General features: G+C 41.8%; 1 protein-coding gene across 1 annotated transcript in view; it reads left to right on the forward strand.

The window, feature by feature from the left end:
• The window catches only part of PGM5 (phosphoglucomutase 5), a 712,996-nt gene that overhangs the window by 201,093 nt on the left and 497,835 nt on the right, over positions 1 to 14,068 (forward strand). The window contains exon 6 of the mRNA XM_069228665.1: positions 12,591 to 12,745. Coding sequence (XP_069084766.1) covers positions 12,591 to 12,745 — 155 coding nt within the window. The remainder of the gene's footprint in view (positions 1 to 12,590; positions 12,746 to 14,068) is intronic.

The raw sequence follows: 14,068 nt of genomic DNA on the forward strand, positions 1-14,068 counted from the left end.
ATGTGTTGGAGAATTTGTCCTCCCCAACCCTGACAAACCTGCACAAATGCATTGCACGGATGGCTGTGAACGGGGGACTGCCAGTATGGTCATTCATGCACAGCAGGGGCCTATGCCCACACAGGAACTGCCAAGGGGATTTCCTGCAGTAGAAACAGTATAACATATTTTCTGGGCCTGTCCTTTTGCCCAGAGTCTGCTGGTTGCCTTATGACAGGAGATGAAAGCCTACATCCCCTACACAAAAATTACTCAGTCTGTGTTGTACAAGATGTTTCCAAAGAGACACATGGTGGGGGCTATCCAGGGGGTTCTGGAGAATTCTCTGCTACATAAAAGATATCCTCTGTATGCCAGAAACCTCCTGGTGACCAATGGGAAGGTGGTGAGCAGGGAGGCGTGCCACAGAATGGTACACAACCTTTTGAGAGACTATGCAGCCATGGAAAACATGGAGAGTGAGACAGAGGAAGAACTGTAAACACACACACCCTTCCCACTGAACTCCTTAAAGTGCCCTCAAGAGACCAAGACTTTTTAAACCTGCATAGTAAAGCAATTAAGAATCCCGACCCTACTCAAATGTATAAGGATAATGTGAAACAAAGTGAAAGTGGACTGGCCTTCTTAAGGGGAGAGGTGCCACTCTTATAACTTATGTATCACAAATTTTAAGCACTTATAAAGGTTTTCGAAACATAAAAAAGTGGATGGATCATTCACATTTTGTGGGTAAAAGAGCAGAGATGTGAAAACATTTTTATCGTGTTGTCCTACCCCCTATCCTGCAGTGTGTAATTTGGGCATTATCTAGATTCTGAGATATCTCTTGGACCTCATGTAGCAAAAGTACACGTTCCTGATTTATGAACTTAAAATACTACTCTACCTTCTTCTGTTTAATGAAAAGAGATTCCATATTCCCCTAATGAATGCGCTTTTACATTACTGTTCGGATTATGGTAATGCTGTTTTTTTTCAGTGCCTGTAAAAGTGGTTGAACAGCTCCAAGTCATCAAAATTCATCTGCCCACTTGATTTGTAATTTACCTATACACCACACATCCCTGTCATCAAAACAACTATACAGGCTACCTGTACGAAACAGGATTGTGTTTAAGTTCATCATCTTTTCAGACAGGTCTATTTATCTAACTTCTCTACATTTTCTGCTTCCAAGCTTAGCTGTCAAAAGTCAAAGAACGCACTACGTATTTTCTGCATGCTATCTCTTCTCCTGTCCTCTCAGAATACAGCTGAAAACGCATCTATATACTCTCTCTTTCCTTTAGTTTCATTTGTGCTCTACTGTTCGACTATTCTCAGCTCAAGGACACCCCAATAGGTATATTTTAATTAAGAATAACCATGCCTTAGGATCTAATTGTCAGTACTGACTAAAAATCCCCCCTGGCCAAAAACTGTAAATTCTTGACCTTGGAATAGTCTTGTCAGTCACAACTTAATCTAACCTGTTTTAAGAAGCTCTTAAAAAAGTTCCTATTTACTAATTAGCTCATTTAGGGCCACATGTACAAAGATCTGGTTTTGTGACTCGCAAAACCGGATGTACAACAGTGTACTTTACACTGTTTGCGATTCCCAATGGGGTCACAAATTACCTACCTCATGAATGCTCGTGAATGCTCATGAGGTAGGTTGCAATTCCTTAAAGTTAAAGGAGATGCATTTCAAAAACAAAAATAAGCTGTTCCATTTGAGCATGATGCTACTCAACACCAGAAGAAAGGTGGACTATTCTCTTCATAACATTATTTCCCAGATACAAAACCCTTAAGGAAAACGAGATGCATTTCAAAAACAAAAAATGAAAAGTTTTCTTTACATTTTTTCAGAACAGGCAGTGGTCCATGAGACCACTGCCTGCTCTGAAAACATTTTTTTGCTGCCATTCACAAAAGGGAAGGGGTCCATTTGCGAATGGGTTAACTGCGATTGTTTTATGACTGCATTCACGGTCACAAAACAATCCTACATAGCACAGCGACTCGCAATTAGGAAGGGAACGCCCCTTCCTAATTGCGACTTGCAAACCTATTTTGCGATTCGGTAAATAGATTATTGAATTGCAAAATAAGCTCTGTACATACCAAAATGTTTTTTTCCTGTCACAAACAGTCCGATTCTGCACATAGGGCCGTTTGCGACAGGAAAAATGGTACGTACATGTGCCCCTTGGTGTTATATGTAAGAGACACGTTTTCTCAGCACCATGAAACTTGGGTGTATGAATAATTTACAAATAACCTATAACAACATAACACAAAGTAGATACATTCTTTGAAGGGGGAGAGATGGAGACACAATGTGGGTGAATCTCAAAAAAGAGCCTTTGCCAACTGTGTTCTGGAAAATGCCTCCTTGACCCACATGCTCCTTCCTTTTGAGGATGCCCTGTGGTCCGTATCCCTACCCCCAATCCATTGACAGAGTCTGTAAGCTAATTCCACATGGCTGCTTTCTCCCCTCCACTGAGGTATTATGGATGCAGACCATGTAGATCCATGTAGTGATCTACACCAAAGAAAAACACAAGGATTCTCTCCACCTCAGTAAAGATCTTTTTCCTCTTGCATGATTTTTGGTTACACTCATAAATGATGAGCATCATTCATGCAGAGATGTCGGCCCAGTCATAGGTCGAAATGTACACGTACATAGATGTCCACACATAGATTGGACTATGTGAATAGGAGCCTTGAGTTTGTAAAACTACCTTGCACAGGGTGATGTGTAATATAGAAATACATAATCTATTGTAAAGTATGCTTAAATTCGATAAGGGCAATGCAAAAGTGGGTGTTTCCAGATCATGGACATACAATAATTAAGCAAGTTTTATTTCCCTTGATGTGAAAGGATGCATCTGCTATCAAGGTTTTACTTTCCAAATCACAGTTAAAGTGTTGAGATTTACAAATAGAGTAAACCGTGTATAAGCTTTGGTTTCTGGAATTACAAGCACCCTAGACAAAATGCATACTTATTTGAGTCAGAATAACTGAGAGAAAATCATTTCACAAAGATGCATAAAATTCTGCGTCTTGTAGACAGTGATGGCTAAAGGTTTACCCTCTAGGCAGGTTAAAGTAAAAGTCTGGAAAAGCTGAGAATGCTGTTATTGCATGGTCTGTTATTGTGAAGGGCTATCTCTTAATCAAGTGTTTATTGGCAATATCTTGAGTTATTAGACTGAAGTAAATTCCTGAATTAATCAATGTTTTGGAACTGCCAGACATTGCCTGAATTGAAAATATCCATGGCTTGTACAATGGTTTTACAAGTTACCCACCCTCTCCTTAAAATAATGTCTCTCCTCCTTTAAAGGTAGGATCTGTCTTAACAAAAATTCAAGGTAATGGTAAAAACTCCTTGCCATGCTAAAACTTCCCTAATGGTCTATGGCTCTGTAAACAAAGTGGTCTATACGGAACAGTCTTCTGTTTTTGAGCAGTTGAGACTGCGCAAATAGAGATGTTTACACAATTGATATTGCCCTGAAGGAGCACCCATTATCAGTCTTAATTTCACAAGTGTCTGACCATAGAAATCTCTTGGATGAAGTAATAACAACCACACAAGTATCTGATGTTTGGGATATAACCTGGTAATCTTTCACCTAAAGCCATTTAAAAAGTTATATTTCCCGTAGGACAAATGTGTCTCTTGGTTTGAAGTTTTTCAGCTGTAAAATTAGTTGCTTTTACTTAATGGGATGACAATAAACATTTTTTTAATCTAAGAAATGTAATTCCTCATGCCAGAGAAACTGAGATTTAGAATGCTCTCTTACTCGCAGAATTACTTGCAAAAGACTGGCTGAATCATCTAGCCTCAGCTGCCTCAGCTTCTGAATCTAGCGAACACAGTTTGCCTTTCAGCACTTCCATATACACATAGGTTAACCCAGACTACAATGCAGTCCATCAGTGATGATGATGTACCAAACTTTAGGAAAGGATTTTGATTGAAGATGTCTTCCTGCACTGCAGACCTGAGCTGTATTAGGAAGGTGATGTTCCACTTGATTATTATTCTCTGAAACATCAAGGTAATTGCCTCCCAGTCTTTCACTGTCCCTTGTTTTTGATAAAGATTGCTGAGAGAAATATAGGTATTACATTTTGTAGTATTAATAAGTCAACAGGTGAGGATGCTAAATTTTACAGTAAGTTTCAAGATAGTATCGCACTGGTATTACTAAAAGGCAGCCAAAATATCCTTGAAACTGCACTCATCTCACATACCTTCTGATACACCAATATTGTAATTTCTCCTCCCCTGCAAATAAATAAAAAACAGTCTCCCTCCATGTGTATAGTCTGCACATCATTTCACCCTCGTCTAGACTCTGTGTCATTTCAAATTGTCTCTGCCATGGGTTTCTGCATAGGCCTAATACAGTATGACCCAGGCCAGATTTCTAGAATATCATACACTTTTACTTAAACTGAATCTGAATGGGAATCGATTACATATTCAGAATTAGTCTGATGTTTTAAAATAGATTTGGCCCTCATGACTAACATTGTACATCCACTCCACAGTTATCTAAAAATGTGTCATTTTAGTCCAAGTCCTTCAACGCAACAACAAGAGCACTCAGAATGGTCCTTCCTTAGGAACCCAATTTCACCTTGTTTTAGCTGAGAGAGGAACACTTTTTCCACTTTCTAGTTCGTGGAGTCATTGCACCATTTAAATTGACAAAAGTGTTTTACCCTTCTAAATTTCACTTAACTTCACAGATAATAAATGTGCTATGTGAACATAAATCCCCCATCCTGAGTCACACAGTTGGCATGAGTGGAAGATTAGGATTGCAAAGTGCATTTACCAGCATAAAACGTCTACCTGGTGGGTGGATTTTGTGCATTTGTGAGTGCAGAAGGAGTGGGAATTTATCCAGTTTTAGAATGCACACCACGCAGATAGAAGTACATACAAAGTCAAATATCAATGGCTATTAACACACCTCTTGCACAGTGGCGTAACAAAGGTCCCTGCAGCCCCCACAGTGGGCGAGGGCCCGAGCTCCAGGAAGCCCCCTCAGCGCAGAACACTGTGCACGGACCGCAGAACTCTGACTGAGTCCAGGGGAAGGGGTCCCCTCCTGGTACTTTGCAAGGGGGGCCCCCTGCTCTTGCAGGTTGTTCCCCTCTCTGGGTTCACATGCAACCCGACTCCTGTGAAAGGTAAGTGAATTTCTAGGGTTAGACTAGTTAAATATAAATATTTAGTGCCAACATAGGTTAAAGTGTTCTTCTATGGCAGGGGGTGGGGGAAATATTGTTTCTGAGGAAAACATATAAATGTAGAGACCACATTTATGTGCGAAAAGTTTTCAAGTGATGAATATTCTGTGTGAAAAACTTTTTTTCTTAATGAGTGTGCCTGGAAATCTAGATTTGTGTAGATTTCTAACAGTACTCCCAGATTTTGTTCTGAATCCAATGAATATCTTAAATCCTTTTTAGATGTATAAGTAATTTTCTGGGAGAAAATTTCCCAATATTGTTTATGAAGCTTATGACTCGGTCCATTCCACTATGTGGAGAAAGCTACTTATGCATGTGGATCGATTCTTTCAAAGGCATTGTTTAATAGCTTAGGTAGGAGGCTTGGCAAAGAAGGGTCAAGTTCACTAAAATGTGTATATCCTTTGACAACATTGAACTTGATTCATTTCTCAACCAAAAAGAATTTGGAAAGTCAATGATAGAGAGTTCCTGGAAACATGTGGAAATGGGATTTTGCTTGCTGTTAGGACCAGGGAGGTTCATTTATACCTAAATATTTGGATTTTAATCCTCTCCGTAGTTTTCTCTATACATGAGATGTGAGTGAAGTATGCAAAACCAAGTAAAAGCATTGCATTACTCATACTGCATCTCTTGAATGTTGGACGTGTGTTTTGTGCACAGTCACAGTGTTATCATGAGCCTGTTTATGTCATGGAATGTATTTCCCGAATCACAATTGATTTTAAATGTGATATTATCCAAAGTGATGACCTGAAACCTTGGGCTTTAAGGTTCAAAATAAGTTCATATAAAAATAAAATATTTAATTCAAATTATGCAGCAATAATGTGAATTAGATCAGAAGGGCCAAAAGATATTCATCAGCAAAAGTTGTCCCAAAGGACATAAAGGGTGCAGCTATCCAAGTGTTACACTCAGTGGCATAACGAAACTTGAGGTTGCCCCCCTGAAAAGTACATGGAGGCCCCCACCCTCTCTGGCCATATTCAGGAGCTCTCATGCTTGGGTGCTGTGTAGAGTGAGCTTCTGGAGGTTGCCCCTCCCCGCACGCGGGGCTGTGGGGGATTTGTTACACCATTGGTTACACTATCTAACAAAGGTTCAAGTTAGTAGTTGCATAAGGTGAGTCATTCTTGACAAGGAGCGAAAGATTTGGATCTCCAGTGGTGAAGAACTGTAGGAACTGCTGGACGGGGTGGTGGGGCAGAGGGGAGTTAGAGAGAGTCAGTCACGGGAGCTGTCATGAAGGATCAAACTATGGAGAAGTTTCAATGAGAGTTTCAAGTTCTAAATGTTCTCATCAATTTTACATGCATTTATGACTTTATAAACTGTTGGAGGAAAGGTGCACGTTTTCAGGTCAGTTTCTCAGGCACTGAACACTTAATGCTGCATCACTCTTCTCCCAAATCCCTGGCTGCCAGGTTCTCTTCAACACCCTCTGGCAAAATGAAAGGGGCCACACAGACAGTTCGGACCACAGGGTCAGGCCACTCCAGTGGTCCTAAAAGCTTCTTCCAGGCAGTAACCACCAAAGGCAGACCATAGTACTTTCAGTGCTGCTGACTCCTCTGTTCCTCGGTTCCAGTCAGGAGACTGATTGCAAACCCATAGCATTGATAGAAAGCTAATCTGAAACTTCCATATAATCCATACAAAAGACCATGCTCTGTTTAGAGGTGATATGATACACTTCCTTTCCTCGGAATATGGTGTCTTGTGGCTGAGAATCTCCCACACGTTCATGTGCAACAAAGAGACAAGGCTTCTTTGAGCAGAGGTCCTTGAAGGCCATATGTCCTGCCTTGCTTTGCTTACCCCTGCTCTCTCAAGAATAAATTAATTTTAAAGACTCTGTGCAAACTACCCGCCAGCACACATACACGCAAATGCTGTCAACAAATCTAACTCTCTTCATCAGCCTGAATTGGCCTGGCAGGAATGGTTAATATTCAATGCCTAATTCACAAAAAAGTTGTGTATCTGCACCTCCAGAGTTAACACGTTCACATGGGTGCAGAATTATGACTTTTCTAATTCACAAACATTTCTGGATGTACAATTGGAAAGCTACAGCAGTCGAAAGTTTGAAGGCATATTTTAGGAAATGTTTTGTGAATTCTTGTTCTTGGTTGTGTGCTGGTGTGTCTGCTGTCAAATCTGTACACAGTGTACGACTACACTTGCAGAAATGCCAATGCCTTCATCCATGTTTTTTACACAGGGAAATTATGTTTCCTAACAGAGAAGTCTGTTACCCTACACTCCCACATAGTTTGCAGTACTCCATTACCACTTCCCAACTTGGAATGGAATTTAGAGCCAGATGTATGAAGCTTTTTAGTGCTCACAAATGGTGGATTTGCAGAATCAGGCCGTTTGTGATGGCAAAAAAAGCTTTTTTTATGTACAAACCCTATTTTGCGATTCATTACCCTATTATCGAATTGCAAAATAGGGTTTGCGATTCAGTATTAGGAAAGGGCGTGTTAAGGGAGTCCTTTCCTAATAGAAACTCGCACTGGCATATAAGAATGTTTTGCAACAGAAATGCGGTTGCAAAACAACATTCGCAGGGACCCAACGGGCTCCTCCCGCTTTTTTAATGTTTGTGAAAATATTTTTTAAGAGCAGGCAGTTAAAAAATGCAAGGAAAACTTTCCAGATTTCTTTTTGAAATGCTTCCCGTTAAGGAAAATGGGCAGCATTTAAAAAAAAACATTGCTTTATTTAAAAATCAAACACAGGCATTGTGGTCTGCTGTCCCAGCAGGCCACCATCCCTGTGCTTTTAGCAATTCCCAATAGGTTGCAAATTGTGACCTACCTCAGGAATATTAATGAGGTGGGTCAACAGTGAACCCCTGGGAATCACAAACAGTGTAAAACACACTGTTGTACATAGATGATTGCGATTTCCTAATTGCAAATCGCAACATTTTGCTATTAGGAAATCGCAAACGGAAATCTGTTTACATCAGGCTCCTACTTTTGTCCTTGTCCGTTTGAGAAAGGGTCGGTTAGGAATTTATGAATGGTCACAGACTCATATGTTTTCATACTAAACATTCCTTGAAACAACCACTCCCAACAACTTACATGAAACTTATTCCACGTTAGTATTATGCTGATGTGCGGTAACATTATGCAAAGGGAACAGGATTTGTAACTGCAAGGTCAACTTTGGTGAATTGCTTACAGTCATAAATCCTGCCCTTTGTGCTTGTAAAGCAGTTTTACTAGAGCAAATGGCTTTGTGAATCGGGCCCTTGATTCTTTATATGAACGCACAACACTGATGGGTCTCACTCCCTCTCCCTTGGCAGGACATTATGTTTAATGGGCCTTCCTAATTGAAGGCAAATGTTTTACTTAAACATTTCCTTTTATAATTAAGCTCACTTTTCCCTAGACAGCAATGTGAACTCCCCTGAAAGCAGCCGACTGAAGAGTAAGGTAATTGCTATTTCTTTTACACGACCTGAATGATAACAAAAATTTAATTTTAAATTTTGGACTGTACAGGTAGAATTTTTTTTAAACACTGACTGATTTCCAATAGCCACCACAACGACCACTACCCCAGAAAGAATAATTCTGTGAAAAAAACGACTACGCTTTATGAGAGAAAGCTGCAGTATGGCGGCCAGCCTTGCCGTTCAGCAGCCTAATTATATATATTTTTCTGTGGAGGAGATAACCTCTTTTATTTCTCCACTCAGGCTGATAAATGAATAAATACTTAAGTTAAATTGCAATATCTTATTTAGAAGCATTTTTATCTCTCAGTACCAGCCAACTCTCTTATCAAAATGTATCCGTCCTGTGAGAGGATGGTTTTGACTATCTGGTCCGCCCTGAGTTTTTGCTTTTGAATCACCTGGTTTTTGCCTTTTTACTGTGAGGGAGCCTCATAGTTTGGGACTCACCCACGTTAACCTCATGGTAAAATGGACTGCGCATGTTTACCGCCGGTGTCGCCTTGTTAAGCAAAGGCTGCTGTGATGCAAAAAGGGTAGGAGGCCCAGGGCTGGTTACACATGATCACATGTGCACACGCATGTGTACACATGTGAGCACTGCGCAGGGAGGATTCCTGGCATTCGCAACCCAAAAACGTAGGTAGCGTGGTGCAGAAGGGACCATGCAGAGTGGGTGGTGTATAGGTCTTATGAGAAGGGTGTACACATGTGAGGGATAGTCAGTGTGCTTATTGTCTTGACTGTAGTGACACTCCATTATATGTCAAGGGGAAAGGCTGGCCTAGGGTGCAACTCCAGTTCCCTAGAGTCTACAGACTCCAGAGTCCAATCAATGTACACTATAAACTCTATTAAAAGAATAATGCAGTAGGTTACACAATCATATTTGTACAGCTTATGGGTCATCCAGGAATGGCATATTTTTCTGACTCAGCTCAGGATCAAGGCCAATTACTTCTCTGTCCAACTGCAGGAGCAGGGCTTTGCATCAATCAGCCAACTGTCACATTGTGCCAGGAATGGTGCCTGGCCCAGTCCTCTCACCAAGAAGGGACTCATTGGAGGAATTTCTGAGAGAAGCCCTGGCAGGAATGTCAGGGGAGAGGAGCTGAGTCTCTCAGAGCACAGGTGGCAACTGACACCTGGACGACACCATTTTCAGCTGTCCCAGAAGACTGTGGAGCAAGGTTGGGACAGGGGCAGAGAAGTGACGTGGCACATCTGGATAGGCCAGAGGCGCAGCCTTGCTGGACACTTCCAACCCCACTTAAGAGGTCTTGCACAGGGGAGGGCTTGCACTCTCTTGGCTGTGCTTCTCTGCAGAACACTGGGACTGAAGACAGGTGTCATGGACAATAGGGCAGAAGAACCCCCTGACTGCCCACTGGAGCAAGGAGTCTGCATCCAGAATGCCTCCAGCCCTAGAGGGGGAGGGGCACACTGCAGGACCAGGTAAGCTGGTCCTCTATCACCCTCTGAAGACCAGCTGGGGGAAATGTTGGACCCTAGCACAAGGAGGCACCCAGATGAAAGGCTGACACAGGGAGTCAGTGGGACTGGCTCCCTACCAATTTGGGAACCTTCCCGGCCAGCAGTCCTAAGGAGAGTGCTCCAGGTGGAAAGGGCTCGCCACCAGGAGCAAAATGAGCCGAAGATCATAAAAAATGGCCCAACATGGCCTGACCAAACATGGCCCAACATGGCCTGAGATATCATGTTGTAAAGTATGATGACCTTTGACCTTTTCCCGGCTGACGTCGAAGTGCGGGGGGGCTCTGCCACCAATAGGGAATGTGCCTCTGGGGTGGGTCAGGTCCTGGAGGCTGTCTCCATGATGAATGGAGCTGTCCCCATAACGAATAGAGCCATGACGAATGTCTTCCCTCGACACTGAAGGGGAGGGGCCCGCAAAGAAGTAAAGCTGGGGGATCCATTCACGCCCCATGCAAAGATGGTGGCAGGGACCCCGGACCCCATCCTGGGGCCCTGCTAGAAAGTCAAGAAAGGGAACGCCATCACGGCCCCTGTGAAAATGGAGGAAGGGGCCCAAGATCCCATCCTTGGGCCCTACAGAGAAATATAGACGGGGAGCGCTGTCGTGCTCTCCATGAAGGTGGCCAGCAGCCGAAGCTGAATTTGGGGAACGCCGTTGCACTCCTCATGAAGGTGGATATGGGGGCCTAGGACCCCATCCCCGTGCCCGAGGATTCTGAGGAGTCAGAGGGAGTGCTACGCTCTGCAACACTACCCTATGAGAGTCAAGTGGTACTGTGGGGTGTTTGGTTCCCAGTGGTGGTCGAGTGCAGACACATTACTTGTACAGGCCAAACGACTAATGACCCATCTCCAACATGACTAGTCACAGAGGTGGTGCTGAAAGGCAAAAATGTTAATTTTTTTAAAACACAGTGCACATAGTTCTGGAGCTCTTATCATGCCTTTGAGGTAACGCAGTTAAATGACAGAGCCGGAACCCTGGGATTATGTTCACAAAACCACTTCATTGTGCAAATGTTTACAGTACACTTGTTAATTAAGTGCTACGCAATATAACAGTGCTATGGAATAATTTACCTGGGACTAAATCTGCTCACAGGGCCAGGGAGTGGGTGATAAAGGTGGGAATACCATGCAAAATTGGTGAACGGCCACAAACGTGGGTTTTCCCAAATATTTTCTTGGCCTATTCCTACCCTGGATACAGCGTGATGGGTAATGTGTTTCTCCACATGCAAAACTATTTTCACCATGGAGAAAAAAATATACTTTTGCTCATCATTTACATATTCATCAATGTACTTCTTGTACATTTATTCGTGTAAATAAACACGCATGTGAGAACTCCTGGAAAGCTACAACAGTCCTTTTTTCCCAGGAGTGCTCCTGGATTTTTTTTAATTACCAGAAATCATAAATCTACTCCAATGCTGATGGTGTAAATCCACAATGGTAGATTTCTGATTGTTTGAGAATCCGGGTGAGCTGTGCCATAAAAGTGAAAAAACTGCAGAACACAAGTAATGCATGATGAATTCCTGCATCTAAATGTTTTATGAAAAGTTAATAAAAATAGTTAAACAATTATGACAAAAATAATTTATGAGTCGCAAGAACTTAAGGACCAACTCACAGGATGACCAAATAGAGACCAAAACCTTATGCTTTACCCAAAACAAAGTCATACTCAGAGTTAAAACAGCATAACGCAACATAACTATTCAGCAGCATCCAACAACAGCAAACCACTTTTCAGATCTGTCAATCCGTGCGAATGGTTTCTTCTCATTCAAGACTTTAACAATGTTATCATAATTTTGCTATTGCATCATCCCAAATGGGATTCTTTTAAAACTCTTTGCTTTACAGACATAGTGAAATTCTCACTGCCTTAAAGTCCAACTTTTATGCATATGCCCTGAAAAAAACTGAAAATGATAATAAAGCGTTCACTAATGATGACTCTCACTCAGTACTAAAAAAAAACCGTCATAAAAAATTAATTATTTACACTAATGACTTTGCCAGGTCCTATCGCCTCACACATCCCTGCTTCCTTTGTTAAATTGAGAAGGAAGTTGTCAGATTTATGTTTTCAACATTGTGTGTGGTATTCTAAAAATTAAGGTAGAACTTGATTGACATTAATAAAAACTTTGAGTTTTTTGTTTGTAAGATTGGCTATGGGGAAAACACTTGTTAAGAAGAAGCAAGCTGCCCCTCCACCCTTTGATGGCTAAAAGTTTAAGAAAAATTGTATATTTCAAATGCAATCTGTTGACAAGGGAAATTATGGTTTACACGTCTTCCTCTCCTCTCTATTTCAGGATAGATACATGATTCTGGGACAGAATGGTTTCTTCGTGAACCCTTCGGATTCGTTGGCGATCATGGCTGCTAATCTGCCCTGTGTGCCTTACTTCCGGCAGATGGGCGTCCGGGGCTTCGGCAGGAGTATGTGCACGAGCACAGCACTTGACAAGTATGTACTTTTCCGCCATTTTTTAGGCGGCCTCCGCCGCCTAACAAAGAGAAAAATATTGCAAGGCCCTAACAGAATGTGAAGTACGTGGCGCGTCCAAAAATGGATACACATTAGATTAGCATTGAGCGTTGACAATGCTTTGTAGTAGACCTGTGGTGATTGGGAGCAGGTCTGTGGCAGACTGGAAGCTTCAACCGTCTCGGAGGAGAATGTAAATATATAAAGTGATTGAATGGAAAGTATTTCTTCACGAATTGTTTCTTCTAACGTGTAAGAAGCTCTGTTTCTGAGGAGATACATAAATCAAGTGTCAAATAAGTCGAAGATCGTTTGCGGTGTAAATGTGCAAATATGGAATTTTTTGGGCCTACAGGGTTGTGTGTGTATATATATACATATATCGTACTGCCTACATGGCTGGCGGTTAGTAATGTGAAATACAGTGTGCATTTAAAAAGCATTTTGTATACTTGTGTGCTGCTCTGAATTTTTTTGGGAGAGAGAGGTTTTTTTTCTCTATCTGAAGAAACAATGGCCTGCATATTTTTATACGAATCATCGTAATCCTTTGGTCCTTTTTCTTTGTACATATGACCCTTCTACTACTTGGTATGTGTTCATAAGAGTTGGTGGGAATTGAAAGGACAGGTTTGGCCACTAACCCTACATTAACTGCAGTTATGTAGGGCTACTAGCATTTACTCAGTTAATCTCAGTTACTCTCAGTTAATCTACAATAACAATCCAATAGTACCTGAAGTTTCCTTCTCTGGCCTCATCTGCCCTGACGGTGGTGTCCTGTAATGTTCTTCCAGAAAAGCTTTACTTAGTTACAGATGCGACAGCTAAGAGAAGGTGTTGTTGGGGTGGTTACATAGAAGTAACTTTGTAATGTGGAGTTGTAGGTGGTGGGGCATACTGCAAAATGATGCACAAGGTTTACAGCATCCATGCATAACATACATATTTATATAAATACACATCAGAGGGAGTGAGGATGAACTGAGGTAATGCGGCCCATGGTGTTTTAGAGACTAGAATGGGAGGGTTCTTCAGTGTACATCTGAACTGACTATGTGGACTCCTCCGAGCTGGCTAGGGAGGGAGTTGCAGATCATGGAGTCTCACGGGAAAACCATTATGGGGCATGTGGTAAGAGTGAATGCTTTGTTGTGTTATTCTAAGTCCAGATACATCCAATGGCAGGGATCCAGGTTTTGTTGTCAACCAATTACTTCTAGCTGTGTAGTTCAAAAGGGAGTTCATCATCATTGGCAGCAACAGGAGACACTTTTTATCGGCCTTCCGACTGCCAAAAAT

This window comes from Pleurodeles waltl, chromosome 1_1, assembly GCF_031143425.1.
Source record: "Pleurodeles waltl isolate 20211129_DDA chromosome 1_1, aPleWal1.hap1.20221129, whole genome shotgun sequence".
Classification (NCBI taxonomy): Eukaryota; Metazoa; Chordata; class Amphibia; order Caudata; family Salamandridae; genus Pleurodeles; species Pleurodeles waltl.